Consider the following 24512-nt stretch of genomic DNA (forward strand, 5'->3'; position numbering starts at 1 on the left):
TTTAGTTGGTGACTCTAGTCCCACCTTACAGCTAAATTAGCCAACTGAATTTCTGATGGATGAATGAAAGTCCCACCTTTAAAGAGTCAATTGCATTTTGAATAAAAGTCACATTTGGAAAGTCAATGGTGCAGCCACATTTACCTTTGTTCTGCAAATTTTCACCGCCAAAATCCAGTCATTTCTATAGACCAATTCGGTGTTTGTAAACAGTGATGCCGTTTTTTTGTGGGCGGAGACTATCTGGTGGCAGAAAATGACTGTTTTCAAGTAGCAGTCTATGGAAGCCATGGAATAAAAGAATTGAAAAAAAAAGGTACATTTGAGTTTATGATTAAACATTTTGACTTTATTTTTGCAATTCCGATATTATACAGTATATTACATTTCTGATAAGGAAAAACAACTTGTCATTCTATCTTTTCTCTTCGGCACAGAATCATGAGTTTATATTCCTGACTTCTGGCGTTTTTTCCTCAGAATTGACAAACTCACTATTGTTGCATTAAATTGAATTATAAAGTCCGAACTAGGAGATATAAACTTGCATTTGTGAGAAAAAAATAGTTAGAATTGTGAGATAAAATCTGTAAATGTTATGTAACATGCGCAGCTGCAACTGAGGTAACTGTGACGTCCGAATTGGTCTATAGTAATCCACATGACTGGGAATTTCGCATGAGGGCAGAATATTTTCCTGCACGTATTTCACATCTAGTTCAAGTTGGTCATGTTTGGTTTTAAATGGGTTTACATCGCTACACTTTTGACAATGGATCCATTTTGGCGGCGAAAATTACACTAATGTGATTGCACTTTTATAGATTAAAAGAGTTCTTTTTCATTTGTGCATCATCTGTTTGTCTACTCTTGAAAATTACTCTACTCAACATTTTTAGCCTTATTTAAATTTTTTTTTAAATTATACATAGATCTTAAAGTGAAATGAATTGTGGTAACCAACAATGTATCCATAGCAGATTACATAGTAATTGATCCCTATTTAGCTTCCATTACATTCTTTGCTCTTTTTCAAAAGTTTTAATGGACTGAACTTCAACCAAATGATGACAGGTTTTTTTTCATCTTGGCAAGGTTTTTGAGCTCTAACCTGCTGTGCTGCTCTCTGGCAGGGCTTTGGTCTGCTGGGTCTATTTCCTGTGCTGATGAGGTGTATGAAGGAGATGACATTAGCGAAACTCAGCGCTTTGTCCAGAATCGCCTCTTACGTCCTACTCGCCCTCTCAAGCAACACATGGATGGTCTTCCTCGGTAAGCTCCCATCACTCAAATGACTCAAATGATTTATATAAATGATATATTGACATAATGAAGCTCCTTGCAAAGTTATTGTGCATGAAGAATGATCGAGAAAACCATTATGTCAAGTTAATGATGCGGTAGGGTCAATGATGTGATTTATTTTGTCCAGACCTATTAATTTATTCAAAAATGTATTAAATATGCATTTCATAGATACAGTGACTTGAATACACATATTCTGTGATAAGCTATTGTTGATTTATTAATTAAAATTCATTTTGATCTTTTCTTGGTGGCATAAAGTCACTCATCAATCCAAGGCACTCAAAATTATTGTGAAAAAGTAAAAAGCATTCATTCACATGATTTTTAACATAAAAACAACACACATGTGCACCGACGTGTTGCCTTGGATTGTTGAGTCTTTTGATGACATAAAAGAATCCCGCATCCAAAGAGCACTAATTCATGGAGTTCACACCCCTGCAGCATTTTTTTTTTTTTGCATATTTTTGGATGTTAGACAGTAAATACATTTATAATGTTCATTAATTTTAATTTAATTTAAATAAATATTATACTGTACTTTCAGTTCATCAAAGAATCTTGGAAAAGTATGATGGTGTCCACAACAATATTAAACAGCAAGACTGTTCTCAACCTTGATAATAATAATAAATATTTTTTGAATTAAATCAGCATATTAGAATGATATCTAAAGTATCATGTGAGACTGAAGACTGGAGCAATGGCTTTTAAAACATATCTAAATAGAAAATATGGTAATACTTTATTTTAAGGTCTCTTAACTAGTTGCTTATTAGCATGCATATTACTAGAATATTAGCCATTTATTAGTAGTAATTAAGCACATATCAATGCCTTATTCTACATGACCTTATTCTACATCCCTAATCCTACCCAATACTTAAACTTAACAACTACCTTACTAACTATTAATAAGCAGCAAATTAGGAGTTTATTGAGGGAAAAGTCGTAGTTAATAATGAATAAGTGTTCCCTATTCTAAAGTGTTACCGAAAATATTTATTTTAAATTGTAAAAATATTTCACATTATTACAATTTTACTATATTTTTATCCTTGTAAGAGTGTGTAAGAGATGTAAAAAAAAAGGTAATTTCATTTCATTTTGAATATTTTACTTTTAGTTTTAGATTTGTCATTGACTTGGCAGTACTGTTGTGGTTGTCACATGGTAACGTGGGCAGGTTTTACACTTTCAGATGGTTAGAAACAGCACAACTGACCCTATTTCAAATCTGTCAGCGAGCATATCAAAACACATCTCTCTTCCCCAAAATAATGTAGATTTCTTTTGTCAAGCATGTGACATGCACAAAGCAAATGCTTCCCACTCAAGGCCTACGGTCTTCACTTGAGCTGCCTGTTTTAACAAAACACTGAAATGGCTAAATGTTTTGGAAAAACAGTCTACCTGACCAGACTTTTTATGGTTCACATTCATTCCTCACTGCTGTCTGAACTCCTTGCCTTGTTCCAGGGGGGCTCCACCTCCAAAGAGGAGTTCTCAGAGTGGTAAGTAATGATAACATTGTGCCGGCCTTCATAGACGGCCACTCTCAGGGAGAGACAGCCGGATCGGCGTTAATACTGTTAATTAAATAAATGGTTGTGGAAATTGTTATTCTAATCGATGTGGCAGACGAAAGCCTTTTAAAGAGAGATGAGTGGCGGCTCTGATGAATAATCAGTGCCAGGGAGGGTGGAATTTGCATGCTGGTCTTTTCTGTTGGCTGCGATAATGAGGGGCACAGTGGCGGCACACGGGAGTCATAACCTCCATTCTGAAAGTACAGCGCATGTGTGGTGTGTGCAGAACCGACACACACACACACACGGACACGTGCGCACACAGATACACCCCACCGCATACACATCAACGCAAATACAGAAAATCTTTTGTTCCCTGGATCTGCTTTTCTTGATCACGCATGATCAGGCGGCTGCGACGAGCGAGTGACTTTACATTCTGAGCCATTAGGAGAAGCCCATGCTTTGTAATCACAATTACCTCGAAGAATTTCATACATATAGATTAAGCTCATGAATTATTGAATATTCCATTTAAATTCACTTATATTTCAGAACTGGTTAGCATTCCTCTGATCTCGCCAGAGATTAGTTACTTGTGTCTTTATGTTTAATTTTAAGTGATGTTTCTTAATATAGTGTATGCAGGTCTATATATTAATTTATTATATTGTTTACTGTTAATCTTAGCAGTTTTATGAACTGGTATTTAAGTTTTTGTGGTTTGCCCTGTGGTTTTGTAGTTGCTGTAGTCGGTGCTCCATCTGGTATCAGCCAAGCAGTGATTCGTTCTTTGTCTTCTGCCATCGTAGGAGCTGATGAACAAGGTATTGTATTATAAATTCACAATTCAGTGTGAGAAAGAGAGAGACAACACAAAAATAAAGTACTAAGATTATGAACTTCCATGATTTTGGACACAGTAGGTAAAACAGTATGATAAAATCATGGTTTTTTGATATTCCTCTTGGAAATCAACCAATGGTGTTTGTAGTAAAACCTCAATAACCACATATTTACTGTTGTCTTACTGTAATATACTGTACTACCACACTTTAACCTTTTACTACCATATTCAACTATTATATTTAAAATTAAACTTTTGTATTAAAAATGATAATAAATCTGCCAATAAACTTGGTTACTACAATTTTACAATAGTAACACCATGGGTAATTTTCACAAGAGATGTGTTTGGTAAAATCAAACTTGGTATACATACCGTGGTAATAATTTTTTTGGACATGGCAGGAAGGTAAAATCATGATTTTTGGATAGATATAATAGTAAAATGAATGGTAATCATGGTTTTTGGATGGTTCTTTTGGAAAATACTTTGGGAAAAATACCTATGGTATTTATAGTAAAACCAAAACAACCACAAATTTACAATTGTTTTACTACATTGACCATATTTTAACCGTGATATTTGTAGTAAAACTATAGTAATAAAAATGATAATAAATCTGAAAAAACAAACAAACAAACATGGTTTTAGGATGATACCATCTAAATAGCACATGTTCATGGTCGTATAGCATAGTAAAGTATATATATTTATATATTTATTTATAATAAATACCTTGGTAATTTTTTTTATTTTTTTGCATAGCCTTTTTAGAATGAACCAATTGTATATGTAGTGAGACCAAATATCTATTATTGTTTTACTACAATAACTACATTTAAATGGTGACATTTGTATTAAAACTATGGTAATAAAAATAATAAAGCTCCAAAAAGTTAAAAACAAATCAGTTTTATGATATTAGGTTAATTTTCATAAGGGAGATGCCATGGTAATACATTTGTTACGGTAAATATGTATGCATGTATCTATGTATTTTCAGAAACACCATGGTACAAATGTGGTTTCTGTATAGACACCATGGTAATAACATGTTTTTGTACATTTACCATAATAAGTAAAAGCATCTATTGTTTGTAAAGTTGCATTGAAACTATATGGGTTATTAAAAAGCCTTTACAAATAAATTAAATTGTTCTGAATCTTAGAGGGAATACCATGAATATACTGTAGTAGTCATTCAGTACCATGGTATTTTCGTCTGAAACCATCCCTGTGTGTGTGTGTGTGTGTGTGTTTTTTATTAGAATGTATTGCATTGTGTAATGTGTACATCACAGCGCTCCTTTCTTCTCCCTGTTTGATCTACAAGCCCACAAATGAGCTGAAATATCCTGAGGAAACTGCAAAGTGTTTTGACCTTCATATGACAAATAGATTTGAGTCATGCCTTGCTTTTAAATCTTTACTTTCTTTGACATTTGTTTCTGCCTGATAACTTAGCTAAAAGCCCAAGATTTAATCTCCATTGTCCTTTCACAAATCCTTAATGAGAGGCGTCGCAGTATGCATAATTAACCGGGGAACTGAACAAAAATCATAGAATTATCAAACTCGGCTAAGTGGAAAACAATGCAGGAGGAACAGAGCAACAACAAATAACATCTTGAGTACACTTTTCATATATTCATATATCCACCCTTGCTTGTTTCTTCTACTCACGAAGTGCACAGCTGTAAGCCAAACTGAAAAGAAATATCCGTTTAATTTGTGGACACAAACATTTTTCTTCCCATTACTTTTATTTATTTTCCTGTTGATGCAAGAGTGATACAACTGTGAAAGGACACAGTGATGACAGGCCATTCACATCCATAAATGCACTGTTTTCACCATGCAAGCCGCCTCTCTCCACTTTGACAGCCGTTTCCTCGGCTTGTGTCTCAGATTGCATGTGTCACTGACTCTATTGCAGTTTCCAGTCATTCCGGGGCACTCACATGACTTCCAGCTCCGGGGAAGATCAATAAGTATTGCATGTTCCAGGCACTTAAAGGCTGCCCTGATGCTCCGCGACTCATTCTGCTCCAGTAAGTCAGAGCAGTCATGAAGTTCAGCGTAGCTCAGGGAGATATTTTATCAAAGTGGATCAAACCATTATTCATGCCAACAATCTACTGCACAGACCTCAGTTTCCACAGCTATTATTCTTTCACTCAGATAAAATCATAGGTTATGAATTTCAGGTGAATCCCACGGCATATTAATGAAACGGCACTAGCTTTATCCACAATGTTTCAGATAACTTTATTAGAAACACGTTTTTAATTTAGGTGTAATTGTTGGGCTCCACTATGTAATCATTTATTGGTCCCACTTTTATATTAAGTGGCCTCAACTACTAAGCAAGGTTAGGGTCAGGTTTGGTGGCATGGGTAGGTTTAAGGGTGGTTTAAGGTGTAAGGGATGGTCAACTGTGTAATTATAAATGTAATTAAAGATATAATTACATGCAGGTATTTAATATATATATATATATATATATATATATATATATATATATATATATATATATACTTTATATATACATTGTTTATATATATATATATGTGTGTACTTTATATAAGTACATTGTAAAAACATGTATGTACACAATAAGTGCATTGTACCAAGTGATTAATTCAAATGTAAGTACATAGTAGTTAAGGCTACTTAATACAAAGTGGGACCCATTTATGTGTTTGTTTGTTTATTTCAAATAAAATAAATGTATTAATATAAATTAATTAAAAAATACTAAAGGGGAAAACTATTGAAAGAGAGAAAGATGTCACATTCACGCAGTGTTTCTTTAATTTAACGTCACTGTAAAAACACAAGGCGTTATAAATGTGGATTATTATTACAACCCGAATTCCGTAACTGTTGGGAAATTTTTAAAATTTGAATAAAATGAAAACTAAAAGAATTTCAGAGTCAGAATCAGAATCAGAATGAGCTTTATTGCCAGGTATGTTTACACATATGAGGAATTTGTTTTCGTGACAGAAGCTTCCACAGTGTAACAGAATGACAGCGACAGAACAAAAACACAGATAAAAAAAAAGAAGAATTAAAAAATAGAACGAGTAAATAAGGAATAAAAATATACAGATTGACAATTGTATGTACAGGTATATAACAATAGACAGTTGTACATACAGGTATATTATGTGCAAATTCAAATGTAGACTAAGTATGTGTGTTATAAATAAATGTATAAATAGTGTGTGTTCCACAATTATTGTCAGGTGTTCATGAGATGGATTGCCTGAGGGAAGAAACTGTTTCTGTGCCTGGCCGTTCTGGTGCTCAGAGCTCTGTAGCGTCGACCAGACAGCAGCAGTTCAAAGAGGGAGTGTGCTGGATGTGAGGGGTCCAGAGTGATTTTGCCAGCCCTTTTGCTCACTCTGGATGAGTACAGTTCTTGGAGAGTGGGAGGGTTGTACCAATGATTCGCTCAGCAGTCCAGACTACTCTCTGTAGTCTTCTGAGGTCAGATTTGGTATCTGAGCTGAACCAGACAGTTATTGAAGTTTCAAGTCACATGCGCCAATATTTTATTCACAATAGAACATAGATAACATAACAAATGTTTAAACTTAGAAATTTTACAATTTTATGCACAAAATGAGCTCATTTCAAATTTGATGCCTGCTACAGGTCTCAAAATCAACCTGTCCTCCAACCAATATGCCTGTATAGGTTGTTTGTCCAAATCCCTGAAATACGACCCATCAGAGCGTATACTACAATTGTGCCCCTATCGGCAACAGGACATTTTCATATTAATGTTTTGTACTCTTTTATCTGCGATATAGTTCAGGTTTTGTGTAGCTCGGTTGGTAGAGCATTGTGTTATATGACAATATGTAATTACATGTGATCCCAGAGAACGCATGCGCTCATAAAATGTACACTAAAATCATGATTTTGCATGATTTCTGTAAGGGGTAGGTTTAGGGGTAGGGTTAGGTGTGTTCATTCGTACAAATTAGCCACCTAGTAAAATATGTACGAATACTGTGAGATCAGTGTAAAAAGTCCACACACTGCATTTAAATAAACAAGCATTTTGATTGGTAATGACAGTCATACGTCATTTCATGACGACAGACGCTGTGTCGAGAATGCCATTATTTTTACGTGCGCTAGAGGGCACTTAACTTTAAAACGTAAATATAGGTCTCTAAATAAGGGCTTGCACAAACGACCTATAGGGTTGTTTTTTGTTGGAGGACAGGCTCCTCAAAATAGTTGGGACGGGGGCATGTTTACCATGGTGTAGCATCTCCTCTTCTTTTCATAACAGTTTGAAGACGTCTGGGCATCAAGGTTATGAGTTTCTGGAGTTTTGGTGTTGGAATTTGGTCCCATTCTTACCTGATATAGGTTTCCAGCTGCTGAAGAGTTTGTGGTCGTCTTTGACGTATTTTTCGTTTATGATGCACCAAATGTTCTCTATAGGTGAACACCTCGATCACAGGTTATCTGTGAATGAGTAAACAGAATGATTTTCACATAATTTTGAAGTAAATATTCTAGGCTACAAGACTGATTACTCAAAAGTCTTATTCAGAACCATTTAGTGTGGGTTTTATGGCCTTATTTCAGCTACATTTTTTCCCCCAAAACTTACTAACCACGCATAATATTCTTTTTCTAAAAAATGCAAACATGTACATCCATCTTGGTCACATATTATTGTAGCACAGTTTGTGCTGAATACAAAAAAAATTACATGTTGGTCAATAGTATGTTTTAAGTAGCTGAAATAAGCACAAATATCAGGGCATGTCAAAACATCCCAGAGGGTTAATGTCCTCTATGTTCTATTGTGAATAAAATATTGGCTCATGTGATTCAAAAGTCTTTTAGTTTTCATTTTATTCAAATTTAAAAAAAACATCCCAACATTTCTGGAATTCGGGTTGTTATTATTATTATGAAATGTAAAAAACTTATTAGATTTATGATGTCAATAACTGTGGAAATGTGTTATCACAGTCCATTGTCCAATGGGACCACTGATATAGCCAAAATGTAGCTTGAAAGCACTGTCAATTAATTTGGATAAAACTGGCTGTCAAATGTATCAATTTTAAATATGGTCAAAATTGAACAGAAGTTTATTGTAGTGTTTGTTTTAGTGTAAATAATGCTTTCTTTGTAATATAAACTAAATCAATGAGTACAAAGGACTACAGCACAAACTGTTTTTTTCCCTGAAAAAATTGTAAGATTTTTTAAAAAAGTCGTTAAAACAGTTTTTTTGTTCACTAAAATGAATTTTTCACTAGCAAACTAAGCCTGGTTCAGCTGAATTTCTCTGGATGTCTGTTTCATGTCTTTATTGACTTGAATGTTGATGTCCTCAGGTGCCATGTTCTCCTTCGCGGCCTCAGTGGAAGCGACCTGCATCCTTATTGCTGCTACGATCTTTAACGGGCTGTACCCCCTGACCCTGCCTACCTTCCCCGGGATGCCCTTCATCATCATGGCAGTCTTCATGCTCATCGTGCTCATTCTCTTGCAGTAAGTGAATCTTTCCTTTATATGGAGTCTACAGCAAGTACAATATATTATAATATTGATAAACATTATTACATTATAACATATATAACGGTTTCTTTCTTTATTTCATTCTTTTGTCATTTATTCCTGTTATGGATTTTCAGAATAAATTATTCCAGTATTCAGTGGCATTTCTCACTATTATCAATGTTGAAAAGAGTTGTGCTGATTGATTGATTTTTTTTTTCATGATACTTTTTTAGGATCCTTTGATGAATAGAAATAAATGATAAAATAAAAACAAATTCTTATTCACCCCAGACTTTGTACTAAAATTGTTTAGTGTGCTTGTTGCCAATCCCCCCCGAAAATCCTTAGGGAATTTATAAAGTTTTATAAAATAAGATATGTGATTATTACTTTAAGAGACTTTAATGTTTCGTTCTACAACATAAATTACACACAGTCATACTTTAATGTAAATTTACAATCTGTGTGCTTTTAATTTTTTTCTAAGTGCACAGTAGTGCTGGCGAAAAAAAGGGAAAAATCAAATAAACCTAACTGCACAGTCATTCTGCATCCAACTCGTTAACTATTCTTGAAGTTAACGATTCGTGGCTGTTGCAATATCTAGCATGAAATCATTGTACACCACACTACAGTTTCAGAATATTATCTGAAGTGTGACTAAGTGTAATTTCATGTTGCAGAACAAAACAGGACTCTTCAGGTAATGTTATCCATAGACTGCTGCTCTAAAAGCCCATTAGAAATTCCTGAGAGAACCCATGGCTCAAAAATGCTAATTCTCTTCTGGGTATTAGGGCTACAAACTGAACACCTCTATTCAATTTATTTGCATAGAGCTTTTCACAATACTTATTGTTCAAAAAGCAGCTTTACAAAGAATAGTGCCTTAAACCCCCAGTGAGCAAGCCAACTCGACATTGGCAAGCAAAAACTCCCTTAGATATTTAAATAGATGAGGAAGAACATTTGGGAGGAACCAAGACACAGTTGGAGAAGCTCTCCTTCTCACATATTTAAAAGCATACATAAATGCATAAATATGTTTTCATTTGAACAGATGTAATCTAGTTACATGATTTTAATAATAATTATATTAATTATTGGCTAATTTGGTTTTCAATTAAATGTCATGATCAGTGTTCTCCTATTTTTCTCTTCCACGATTTAAAATAGTGCCTCAGATATACAGAGTGATTGTTGGCATGGCAACTCTTTTGGTCAAATGAGGTCACAATTATTGTCCCATTTTAATGTTAATTGCTTGCTTAGTGCCTGGGATAATTGCATTAACTATTCATTTTGAGGTAATACCAAGTGGAGCCATAGTTTAAAACTAATGTTTATTTTAATAGCTGGTTAATAAGATACTCACATAAACCATATTGTGTTTCAAAAATATACTTCATACCAAATGAGGAGAAGCATCCAGGAACATTGTCCCTGAACATGTGTCATAATCACCTTGTGATTAAGATAGGCCTTATGGTCCTCTATGGTTTAGTAGTACTTTCCAGTGGTTTTTAACTAGTTTTGCTTCGAGATTAAGATTGTTTTACAAGCAAAACGTTTAGCGCACAAAATAATTAAACTTTCAAGGTAACTAATGTGACCTTTTAATGCAAAGTTCTCATCAATACTGTATGCTACTTGTGAACTATGGAAGCATGTGTAGCAAAATTCAATTTGCAATGTAATATGCAAAATGGCAATGCAATATGTAAAATGGCAATGTATTTCTGTATTTAAATTTACATTTTCCCATACATACTGTATGTACAACATTTAGTGCAAAATGAAAATGAAAATTCAATTATATAATTTCAATTTACCATTTTCTACACTAGTTTTAATATGCATATTAAAAACATAAAAGTTTCAAAATGAAAATGTATTACTCAAATTGATTAGATATGTTTAACATGTCCAAGCAAAAACTGTAGCAAAATTATCATTTAAATGCTGTTTTTACGAAATGCATTTAGATTTAGGTGTAGGGCACTTGGGATTGCATTTTCATCGTGATACCGCGTGATAATTGTAGCAAAATGCAATGAGAGTTTCAAAATGCATTCAGCAAAAGCGTAGCAAAATGGTGATTTAAATGTCTTTGATTTTTCTTAAATGCATTGACACTTACATTTATGACGTTTCAATTGCATTTTCATTAAATACCCCGCGATGTGAAATAAATAAAAAAAAATTATAGGTCAAAAGTTTGGATACATTAATATTTTATATTTTTGCAATAAGTCACTTATGGTCATCAAGCCTGCATTTATTTGTTCAAAATTTTAATATACTTTAAAATATATTTTATGCAATGCTGATTTATTAGCAATGTTGGAAACCTGTCATACTTTTTTCAGGATTCTTTGATGAATAAAAAGTTGAATAAGAACTGCATTTATTTAAAATATATATTTTGTAACAATATACACTACCATTCAAAAGCTTGCGGTCAGTTTTTAAAAAAATTTTTTTTAAGAAATTAGTTTTTATTCTGCAAGGATTTGTTAAAGTGATAGAAACAGTGATCGTAATGATCGATTCAGTTAGAAAACATCTCTATTTTGAATAAATGCTGTTCTGTTTTTATTTATCAATGAATGCCAAAAAAGTATCACAGGTTCCAAAATAAATAAATAAAATTAAAATAAAAAGCAAAACATTAAGCAGCACAACTGTTTCCAACATTGATAATAAATCAGCATATTAGAATGATTTCTGAAGGATCAAGCACTGAAGACTGGAGTAATGATGCTGAAAATTCAGCTTTGAATCACAGAAATAAATTATATTTTAAAGTATATTCAAATAGAAAAACATTCTTTTAAATTGTAATATTTCACAATATTGCAGTTTTTCTGTATTTTTGATCAAAATAAATGCAGGCTTGATGAGCATAAGACACTTTCATAATGCTGCATAATTATCAAAAATGGTAATATAATAAAGTCCTTTCATGTCACCATTTCACCAGCCTACACTTCACATAATAGGCCTGTAGGTGGCACTTGGGCTTCATTAACTATGAGAGTTTCATGAAATCGTAAACGGTGTAGGATATCATACATAAGTGAATTGAATAGCCAACTAATTACCATTAGTGCTTTTGTAGTCATTCAGCATCTTTTTTCTCTGTGACGTAATTTAATTTATAAAATGAGACAAACCGCAGATCCAGATCGCTCCACAAATAAGCTCGTCTGTCCATGTAATTTTCTACCGATTTATGAATAAGAACGGAAAATGACCGAAATTTGAACTTGAGCCAGATCATGATTGGTTGGTGTATTATACATGACAAATGGGCATTGATGAATTATGTAATATTCTAAAATATATAATACATTAATTTTTAATTAAATAGAGACACTAGCTTTGATGATTGATGGAAAAAAAGTTTCAAATATCGTTTGGTTTATTTTTTTCCTTCCGTCGGCCCACTCACTGAAAGAACCATATATGTGGCTCGAACGCCTAGGTTTCTGAACAGACAGTGGATTATCAGTCAGTCAAGCAAAACGCACACAACCCATAGCAACCCCCCAGATGGACAGATATGTAAAAATAAACAGGAATTTAAATCACCATTTATCACCATGAAAATGCAATCCCAACACTGTAAAAAAAAAAGAAAAAAAAAAAGTTGAGCCAACTTAAAATTTTAAGGCAACCAGCTTCAGCAGATTTTTGAGTTTGCTCAACTTATTTTTGTGGGAGATTCTCAAATTTTTGTTGTATAAACTAGTTGCGAAAACTCAAAAATCTGCTGAAGCTGGTTGCCTTAAAATTTTAAGTTGGCTCAACTCTTTTTTTTTTTTTTGTGTGTGTCCTACCCCTAAGTCTAAATGCATTCAGTAAAAACAGCATTTAAATGATAATTTTGCTACAGTTTTTGCTTGGACATGTTTAACATATCTAATCAATTTGGGTAATACATTTTAATTTTAATTTTGCAACTTATAAAGCTTTAAAATATGTTTTTTAATTTGCATATTAAAACTAGTGTAGAAAATGGCAAATTTAAATGATATAATTGAATTTTCATTTTCATTTTGCACTAAATGTTGCACGTATGGGAAAATATAAATTTAAATACAGAAATACATTGCCATTTTGCATATTACATTGCAAACTGAATTTTGCTACACATATGCTTCCATAGGCGAACCATATATATAATAGGTCTAATATGTGTTTTACTTTGAAGTATGTCTGCATCTCCATTGGTTTTGATTTTTATATATTTGGAGAAGGTGAGCATGACATATTGTGTGTTAATAGCATAACATAAATACTTACATTTGTCATGTGGAAAAATACAGAGGATGACAAATTAGATATTGATCCATCTCTTGTGTATTCTTCAGCATTTATAGTGAGAGAGGGATCTTAATACATTTCTACTCTTCCCCACATGTGATGTGAGCGCTACATGTCTAAACTCAATCTAGCCACTAAGGTCTAGTTTCAAGTAGATAATGTAATGTAAAAAGTAATGTTTTCAAAAAAATTGTTCTTTAACGTTTTTTAAGAATTCTTCAAAGGTTTTTTTTTTTTTTTTTTTTAACAGTATTGTATACTTTTAAGGGAGGTCAGTGTGGCTACACCGGAGTTTGTGCTTGTTTGATGACCCCAGACTGTGGAATTCAATGTCTGTTTGTTAATTAAACATGCTATTCTAACAAAATAGAGCACTGTTTTACAATAACATGCATTACAATAATGCGATGGTGGTGATGGCTCTTGATAAATGCTGTTTATGTAATGGTCTTCCCATTTGCCATTAAATGGACAGATGGGCAACTTCTATCAAAACACATTACTATGTCTGACTCAACCGGACTACATTATGTTACATTAGAGCACGGTGCTAGCAACACTAAGGCCACGGGCTCAATTTCTAGGAAATGCATGGAGTGATACAATGTATACCTGTAATACGAATATAAGTTACTTTGGATATAAACATAAGGTGAACAACCATTTATAGAAAAATGAAATGTTTCTTAAGCAGCAAATCAGCATATTAGAATGATTTCTGAAGGATCATTTGATGCTGAAGCCTGGAGTAATGGTGCTGAAAATTCAGCTTTTCCATTAGAGAAATAAATTACACTTTAAAATATATTACAATTATTTTAGAATGTAAAATCATTATTTTAAATTGTTATAATATTACAGTTTTTACTGTATTTTTGATAAATGCAGCCTTGGTGAGCATAAGTGAGCATGGTGAGACTTCTTACCAAAACCACAAAAAAAATCTTACCAGGCCTGAACTGTGAATGATGATATCATTTTCATTCAAAATTCTCCTTCTTATAAACATTTGACAAGAAAAAATAAGTAAATGGTATGAGACAGTAACATATTCATCCAGTTTCACCCAAAAGCAAAACTATTCCAATGAAATTTGTGAGTTTAGGCGGCACTCACTTTATCTCTAGTATCTTTAGCTCATTGATCCAAAAAGATAACCTGCTATGCGCAATCAGAGTAATAGCCCTTTCAAGGGGTTCCCTGAAAAGCTTTGATCTAACTGACGCACTTGTCAGGTTGGCAATAAACAGCTCTACCGCCTCCATTATCAGCCTTCAAATTGATTCTGACGTGCATTTGATGTTCTTCCTCAGACTATATAATTAAGTGATTGTCTTAGGTAATGAAGGCATTAAGTAATGTACACCTGCAATAAAGTCTGTGTGTGGTGGGTAGTGAAGTGTAGCATGGTTATCACACCCAGGCTGTAATTACACCACTAATGGGCTGTTCCCGGAGGCAGTGCCCGCTCAGGGTCGTGCAGTCTCCTCTGCGTCCCGAGCAGCCCACTATTAAACCTGTGCAATTCAGAGGAAGACATACGGTTCTTAATCCATACTTAATCCATTATCCTGCTAGGAAATAATTTGTGTCAAATCAGAAATTGCAAGCCGTCTCATGAAAACTCAAATTACACCCTTTCATTTGCGTCGAGTGAATTTGAGAACAGCATCCATAAAGGCAATATGAGCTCATTGGAAAAATATGCATCTCTACCTACATTTTTGCTAACTTACAAAACTCTAAACACTTTTATCGATTCTGATTCCAATACCAATTCTGCTTATCGATTCCAATTCTTATCAAATCCCAGTTTCAATTTCGACAAGCTAAAAAAAATACAAATAATAATCATAAATAAAAAAACATTTAGATATCAAACATATTTATTCTGTCTTTTTCAACCTGTGATGCAGCTAAATAGCATGAACAAAACCAACAGCCTAGAGAAAACTACAGAACAAAAATTACCACAGCAAAATGAAATAGACTAACTAGTATAAATTTCAAACATTATTATTAAGAAGTATACAGTCAGTAATAAAATAAGAACATTTAAAAGAAAATATGAATACAACTGAAAGTTCAGATACAGAAACTGAAATCAAATGTAATCAAATGTAAATAAGCAAGGCAAAGGTTTTCTTTTTATAAATCAAATTTTGATTAATCCTCATTAAAGTTACAGAAGTCATTCACTCAAGATCAGTGAGAGATTTTATTTTGATTTATGATTAGCATTAATGACACAGACGGCAGCAATTTATTAGGCTGCTGTCATTGTAAGACTGCATGGATGCAGATCTTTGACATAATTTTGTGTGTATTTGCCCGTTTAAGCACAAGAAGATGCGAATGGGAACTCAATTCAGTATTTGAGTATTATATGAGAGGTGGCTTTTTGTGTGCATGTTTTGAATTTTTATACAGCACAAATTGAGTTATCTTTCACATCTTCTTGCACTTCAGCTTTCACATTAAAATGTGCACACATTAATTAATAAGTGGAATTGAAATGTGTATCTTATTGAATCCATGATTCTTGAAAATGAGAACTTAATTCAGTATTTGAGTATTATATGAGAGGTGGCTTTTTGTGTGCATGTTTTGAATTTTTATGCAGCACGAATTGAGTTCTCTTATTGAAGCCATGATTCTTGAAAATGTGGAAACAGTTCTAAAATGGAACCAGTTCTTGATGCCCAACTGCATTTACCATTGTGCACAATTTGCAATCTGATACATTTGAACATATGCATCACATATGTAAAATTCATATGTAAGGCTTTAAAAAAATCTTACTAACCCTAAACCTTTAAACTATACTATATGTGGACTTTCTTTCAGAAAAAGTAAACTTGTTCACTAGCTCACCTGGTAGTGCACTTGCTATGCGGAAAGCTCAGGTACGAGTCATGTGAAATAAGAGTCACAACACTTGATAAAATAGCACAAAACCTTGAAGCTAAAGCTAAAATGGCACGGTTGCTTCAGCAATTTGCTTTTGTTAATAATATTGGTTAGGTTCAAGGTATGGTTTAGTGTAAGTTATTTTCAGTCGCGATAGAACAGTTACCCTTTAGCGCCACTCATCGGCAGAGGTGGGTAGTAACGAGTTACATTTACTTCGTTACATTTACTTGAGTAAATATTTTGGGTAACTAATACTTTTAGAGTATATTTAAAAATGGGTACTTTTACTCTTACTCAAGTACATTTGTAGTGAAAAAACGGTACTTTTACTTCGTTACTGTGGGCGACGCTCCTCTCGTTACTTTATCTTAATGCAGTACAAGTTAAAAATCCTTCAATTTATTCCAAGCGCGCCGTCTACTTTTTTATTATGAGCGATGCCCGTTCGCGAATGATTCATTCTTTTGAGTCAATTCTGTTCGAAGGCTTGATCAAACCAGTTGGCAGACCAGTGAATCGGTTCGCGAATCAGTTTGAATGATTCGTTCAGTTCCCTGCCGCGCGCGCTGAGTCGTCTGAAGCGGTTCTCACTCAGAGTTGTAGAAGTGCGTTGAAGACGTGGCTTTGGATCAACAGTCAGCTGAAAGCAAAGGCTATGGTTTGCTAGCTATGAAGACCTTTATTAGATGAACACCGCGTGTGCTGTCGGTTCCACAGGTATAGATTCGATTACAGTATACGATACCACTATGACATTACCAGTTTGTTGTACATGTACCTTATACATTAAATACAATGTATAATTTATCCATTAAATAAGATGTCAGAGAGTATGAAATAAACACCCGCCAAACCCGTGTTAGTTCCAGGAGGAATGCCTTGCCTGGAGACAATTAATATTGATATTTTCACAATATTTACGCTTTCAGAAATAAAGGCTACATTTGTTTACATTTTGCAGAACAGACGGAAGAAGTGCATTTGTTTCGTTATGTTCAGATGTTCTGTAGCAGTCATGTGAGGAGTTTTCACTCTTCTCCGTGTCAGAGGTTATATACATATATACATTTATTATACATAATTAATATACTTTAAAATAATTTTATTTAACTCAGTGATGCAAATCTGAATTTTTATCAGCTGTTACTCCAGTTTTCAGAGTCATATGATCCTTCAGAAATCATTCAAATATATTGATTTATTACCAGTGTTGTTGAAAAAAAAAAAAAAAAAAACAGCATATGCTGGTTAGGTATGTTTTGAAGCTGGGATGCTGGTTTATGCTGATCATGTGCTGGTCTTGAGCTGGTCGGACCATCTTAGGACCAGCAAAGGACCAGCTTAAATCAGCTCAAACCAGCATCCCATGCTTCAAAACATACCATACCAGCATATGCTGTTTTTTTCAAAAGGGAACAGTTTTGCTGCTTAATATTTTTTGGAACCTGTGACATTTTGTTCAGGGTTCTTTTATGAATAGAAAGCTAAAAAAGAACAGCATTGATAATAAATCAGGCTGATAAGTATTCTGATTTGCATCACTGAAATAAATTACATAAAAAAAAAAACATATGTATGCATGTATGTATATAAAATTTTATCTAAATATCTATATATCTAAATAAAAGTATACTATATGCAGTATATGATCCAAAGTAACTAGTAACTAACTACTTGAGTAGTTTTTTTATCCGGTACTTTTTTACTCTTACTCAAGTAACTATTCAGACTATTACTTTTACTTGAGTACAGTTTTTGGGTACTCTACCCACCTCTGCTCATCGGACATTATATTTCCAAACTTCCATGATGCATACAACAATCAACATAATAAAAAAGTTGCCAGATTCACGTTCATCTGAAAAAAACAACAAAAAAACTGAACACTCTTTTAGTGCCACTCACTGCACATTTCACTTTGAAAGAAGAAAGAAGCAACGCAATCATTTTGCAGAATGTCACAACAGCCTCTTTTTCCAGTGAGCCTGGGTTGCATAAATGCCTGAACGGTGTGGGTTTGAACATCCCTGCACTACATAATTCCACTCTTATCAACATGAAAAAGCTTTTCAGAGAAAACAAATGTGAAACGTGACTAACCACTAGTTATTTTGTTCATTGTCATCATTGTCAAAAGCTTCACCACGGTTCCATTTCAGCCTTCAGGGATGTTTCTATTTCACGTGTGTGTGCTTGTGCTCGAGATGTCAGTCAAAGTGAGGAGGAATTGCAGAGTGTATGATACCTGACCCTATGGAATATTGATGAGTCTGAGGAGAAATAAAAGAGAATAAAAGAAAAAGTAATGACAGAGTCCGGGTGGGTGAGCAAGAGCAGTCTGCCTCTGTGGTGCCACTGACTCAAATCAGAGTTTACACAGGGACTCTAGAGACTGCAGACTTAAGACCGGTCTTAATCCATCCATCAAAGCCTCTCTCTCATTACGCTCCACAATTACCGGGACTATGAAGGGCTTGTCTGTTAAAATCTAACTTCAAACAGTCTTTTTTGTATTTAAGCGCTTAGGCCCTCTTTCTTTACCCTTCATCTCTGGCCTCATATTCAGGATTTCAAATGTGATTATATCTGCTCAAACACCGTAACTAGAGCTGTATTGTTTAGAGAGAGTGTTTACATCGGTGGCAAGTGACTTAACGACGATACAAAATGAGGTTGGATTTTATAAATAATAAAAACCACACAATGGCCCGTCGCCCTAAGCCTCCTCTGGGTCCTTGCTTTGGTGACTGAATGCCGCATAGGCTGTTTGGTAGCAGAAGGCCATTTCAAGTCGGCAAGACTGCAGGTGTGCCAATTGATTGATGCAGGACTACTGTATTATTTGAGGAACATGGAAATACAAAATGGACATCCATTCTTTGAAATAAAATAAAAGGTTTTAAAGCATGACGCTACAGGGAAACCTATTTAAAGGGTTAGTTCAACCAAAAATGAAAAGTCTATTATCATTTACTTACAAGAACATCCAGCCATTCATCTTGCTAACACAAACAAAGTTATTTTTAATATTCTCACATTATTTTTGTCTATCGGTAGAAAGTTCATGCAACTAAAAATTTCAAGCTTCAGAAAGGTCATAAAGACATAAGTTCATTATGTAATCAATTTGAATCGAGTGGCTCAAATCAAGTTTTCTGAAGAGACACGATCACTTTATATGGTGAACAGATTTAATCTAGGCCAGTTGTCACATATAAACATTGATCAATGCACACATATGAAGCTCATCAAATAAGGATGCATGAACCAATGAGGTTATTGTATATATTGTAAATATTATGTATATTTTCGGGCTGTCAATTTAATGCGGTAATTTAATTAATTTATGATTAACAATTAATTATATATATATATAGGCTTTTTATGAAAATCTAACTAGGATTATTTCATATCTTAAAATACATCCAGTATATTTAAGATACAGTAAATATCTTCCAGGTCATATTTGAATAATTTTCTTTTACATTTTTTAATTTAATTTTGGAAACGTTTCATCAGACGTGCACTCCTTAATGTCTTTCCCTATACACTTGTATTGTACCGTACTATACTACATTATTTTGCTAATGTTTACAAACTAGAAGATCAAAAAAAAAAAAAAAAAAATTTTCTTTGATAATCGATATGTCACAATCGCTGTTAATGCAGCTTGTCTGTTTGTACATAGTATTAAATTTAAAAGTGTTTGAGTGGCAGGATTGTAACTGTGGTTGCACAATAATGTGGCAATGTGTTTATGGAGGTTTTCAGTCATCCGTAACACAGTTGAGGTAAAACTCATTAAGAATTCAGGACTTGCTGAAGATGTTTTGCTGCTCATCCAGGTAAAAATCGGTGGAAAGCTTTTTTTCTCACATTTGTATTTTAGAGAGGTGCAAGAATAATAGATTTGTACACTTCATTCAGACAAATGTGTGTGTATTATTTATTTTTAAGTCTTTTATTTGATCAAAAATACAGTAAAATAGTAATATTATTACATCTAACGCAATATTATTACCATAAAAAAATAAAAAAATGTGATGCAAAGCTGAATTTTCATCAGTCATTACTCCAGTCTTCAGTGTCACATGATCCATCAGAAATCATTCTAATAGGCTAATTTACGGCTCAAAAAGCATTTCATATTTCATATTATTATTATTATTATTAGTTGAAAATGACTGTGCCGCACAATGAAGTGTGGATAGTGTGGACGCATTTTTGTCAGGGTTCTTGATGAATAGAAAGATTGCAGAACAAAACAGAACTATTTTGTAAAATGAAAAAATGCCTTTATTGTCATTTTTGATAGTATTTAATTTGTCCTTGTTGAATTAAAATGTATAATTAATAAAAATAATTATTCATAAAGAAAGAAAGACAAAAATGGCTGACCCAGACTTTTGAACAGTAGTGTACATGTCTGCATTGTCTGTTAATATAATACTATAACTATACTATAGGCAGCGGCATGACGCAGTTTCAGGTAGACATGACTGACATTTAAATCTGTCTACAGAGTATTGCTAAACCTCTTGTGAACATTTAAAGTGGATTTATTCTGTTTTCCGATGAAAACAAATCCACAACTCAAGCTGGACCTTTATTGCAAAGCTTGAAGCTAAAATGTGCATGGCAGTTGGTCAATACATTTCTCTTGTTTTAATTGTTTATTTATTTATCGGCTCTACTGAAGAAATGTGTATTGGCGTTAGCCTAGAGGGAAGTACAGTGCTGAGATCCTTGAGTAAATTGTGTGTCTGGTTACCATGGCGGCACCATGAAAATGAGTGTTGCTTTGCGCTGTGAATCTATAATGACGGAGAGTTCCAGTCTGGAGATTATAAAAGAGATTTGTGAGTGCCGTGGCCAAAATATACACTGCTTTGACATCTGCACCTCAGGTTTTGTAAAGCGCCCCTTTTTCATGTCACGGAATTCATTTCATATTGCAGAGTGTTGTTAAGATTAATGTTTGATGACTCTTGACTTTATTGGACAGACGTGGGATGCGTGTATGCGGTTTTGAATGCAGAGAGGAGGTCTTTTGCATGGCTGCCTTTAAATATGCAAGACCCCTGAGACGTTGTTTGTTGTTTCAACTCCTGTTCTATTTTCATCATGAATAATTATGTTTTTTTTCTCAGCCAAAACAGCATGGCAGTTTTTCAGGTGTAGATTATGGCCCAGTGCCTTAAACGAACCTGTGAACTGAAGCAAAAATGTGAAACCACACAGGCTACAATTTAAAACTTACATTTAATATTCCAAATGTGCAAAAATAAAATAAAATCATTTTAGTTTAATGTAATTTAATTTATTATTGTTGTTTTGTTATTATTATTATTGTTGTTGTTGTTGTTAAATATTATTGATAATTATTTACAAAGACTAATCGAGTTGCATGCAAGTTAGAGTCCATATATGCTCAATTTAATTACCTTTAATTGATTGCATAATTTAAATTAATTCAAAATTGCTATGATTAGCATATATATATATATATATATATATATATATATATATATATACACACACACACACACACACACACAGATATATATATATATATATTTTTTTAAATAATATAAATAAAATAACAATTTAAAATAATTAAAAACATAAAAACATTAAATGTTACATTTAGTTATATTCCAAGCACACAGAAATCACATTAAACTACATTTTAATAATACTAACAACAACAAAAATAATTAATAATAAAATTAATAAAATTATTATTATTAATAACAATACAATATTATTTAAAATGTAAAATAACTAAACATAAAAACATTAAATGTTACATTAAATTATATTTCAAGTATACAGTCACATTAAACTATATAAAAATTAAATTTGATTCTACTAATTTTGTTTAAAACATCTGTTTTTGTATAATAATAATGATGATGATGATGATGATGATGATACGATTAATACTACTACTACAACTACTACTACTAATAATTATGATTATTATTATTTTTGTTGTTGTTTATAAAACTGATCAAATTAAAAAGTATCAAAAAGTAATCTCAAGTCATTAAATTAATTATTAAACTGCATCAAAGGAACTGTCTCCCTCAGACTCTTTCACAATGCGACAGTAATTTCAAATGCGCTGAAATGATGAACATTTCTGATACGATTTTGCAATTAGCAACCTATTCAACCTCCGTGTGGCTCAGACAACGAGGTTCAACAAAACTTTGGGAAGACGGCAATGCCAGTGGCCAGCTAATACAGTTCAGCACCTGTACTCTCTCATTAAGCATGAAAATAAAGGCCTATCTCACTGTCTGCCAAAGCCAAATGCTTTCAGACTGAGCCGTGTGACACACCTGCACTCTGCCTGACAACAACAATTAGCCGTCCACACTGCAGCGCAATCCAACCCTCTGCTGAATCTGTTTAATTAGTGTCATTCAAGGGCTGCTTTGTTAAAGTCACTTTTTGAGATTGCATGTGGAGGAAATGGCTTTTGCATATGTATTACTGTCCTATCCCAGAATTAAAATCTATTATGTTCTTATAACTATGCTTTTTTTTTTTTTTTTTTCCCATATGCTCAAGCCTGGAAAGCAAACCTAGAATATTTATCAGGATATGGAGATGGACTTAGATTAATGTGTCTGGAAATGGCAGAAAGTGCTTCTCTGATTGCATATTTGCGAGTTGCAAGCAAATAACTAATTCAGCCAGCTGTTGTTGTCAAAAGTATTAGTCAAATTTATGGATAGCCATTACATTTACTAGCCTGACATCCTGGCATTTTCTCCATTAGTATTTCCTTTTGTGAAAATTGATTCACTCTGGTTCCTCTACTCACTTGGATGTTTATTGTAACCCTTTACTTTAACTAATTATTACTTCATGTACAATATTTTCAAATAAGAAACAAATACAAATATATAGTATATAGTATACACAGTATAACTGGTAGAAAACAATACTAGGGTGTTGTAAGTGGTTGCTAGGGCATTGCTATGCAGTTGCTAGGGTGTTTTAAGTGTTTTTACCAAGTGTATTCTGAGTTGTTGTGACTTACTGCTCAAGAAAGTCTCTGTGATTTTCTTGTCATTATTTATGGCTTGGGTCCCTCTTCCAATGTAAGTCTATGGGATTTTGTTTCATATTCAGTTGCAAAAAGAAAAGTAATAACATACCTTTCCTCAATTCAAACCCCTAAACCTAAGTTTCAGCAAATAGCAACATCTCAGCAAACATCACAAATAATGAATTAATGATAGGTTGTATTTATTAATATTACTTAATGCATTTGCTAACTTGAACCCACAATGAGCACGATTGGTTTACATCATTAGTTGGTTCATTTTAATTGTTACATATACTAATGCATTTCTTAACATTAATAGCTTATTTATTTTTTTTTTTTTTACAACACTTTAAACATTAAGAATCTTAGTTTATGTTCTTTTATACATGTACATTACTTAACATTCAAAGTCTGCTCATTCATACTGTGTGTTAACATTACTTAAAGCATTAGTCTTCATGAAATAACATTGAACAGCACTTTATTAGTTACTTAAAAGCAATAGAGTTTTTTTGTGAACCTCATTGTAAAAACCATTTCAACATCAGTTAATGTGTTTCTACTTATTGTGGGCTCCCTACTAACGTGATTTATCTTTATTATGTAATTTATTATGCACTTTGTGAACCCTCTTGTATAATTGTGGCATATTTTAACATTACATGATGTTTTACTAATTTTGCAGGCTCTTTACTAACATTATTTAACAGGTAAAGAGCATTATTAGGGGTATTGCTGTTGTTCATTGTTGATGTTAACTAATGAATTAACTGATGCTAAGAAATTCAGCTATTAATGTTAAGAAAAACATTAGTATATTATGTACAAATTAGCATTATCCATAATTAGGTAATGCTGTACATGCAGTCTTGTTCATTGTTATTTAACAATTCCAATCTTAAAGAGTTAGTTAGTTCACCCAAAAATGAAAATACTGTCATTAATTACTCACCCTCATGTCATGAGGGCCACGTTCATC

At 33.3% G+C, this 24512-nt stretch overlaps 1 protein-coding gene across 3 annotated transcripts in view; it reads left to right on the forward strand.

Moving 5' to 3' along the window:
* zgc:174356 (uncharacterized protein LOC100137120 homolog) overlaps window positions 1–24512 on the forward strand; it is a 35915-nt gene that overhangs the window by 10218 nt on the left and 1185 nt on the right. Inside the window, exons 4-7 of one of the 3 annotated variants that reach the window (XR_009266815.1) lie at window positions 1134–1272; window positions 3581–3664; window positions 5621–5735; window positions 9063–9201. Coding sequence is in view for 2 of the 3 variants with exons in the window: in XM_058750156.1 (XP_058606139.1) it covers window positions 1134–1272; window positions 3581–3664; window positions 9063–9223 (384 nt within the window). In the remaining variant the exon portion in view is untranslated. Of the gene's footprint in view, window positions 1–1133; window positions 1273–3580; window positions 3665–5620; window positions 5736–9062; window positions 9224–24512 lie in introns of those variants that run through there. The other 2 variants (XM_058750155.1, XM_058750156.1) reach the window with 2 other exon arrangements.

The sequence above is a fragment of the Onychostoma macrolepis genome, chromosome 17 (assembly GCF_012432095.1).
Source record: "Onychostoma macrolepis isolate SWU-2019 chromosome 17, ASM1243209v1, whole genome shotgun sequence".
In the NCBI taxonomy this organism is placed as follows: Eukaryota; Metazoa; Chordata; class Actinopteri; order Cypriniformes; family Cyprinidae; genus Onychostoma; species Onychostoma macrolepis.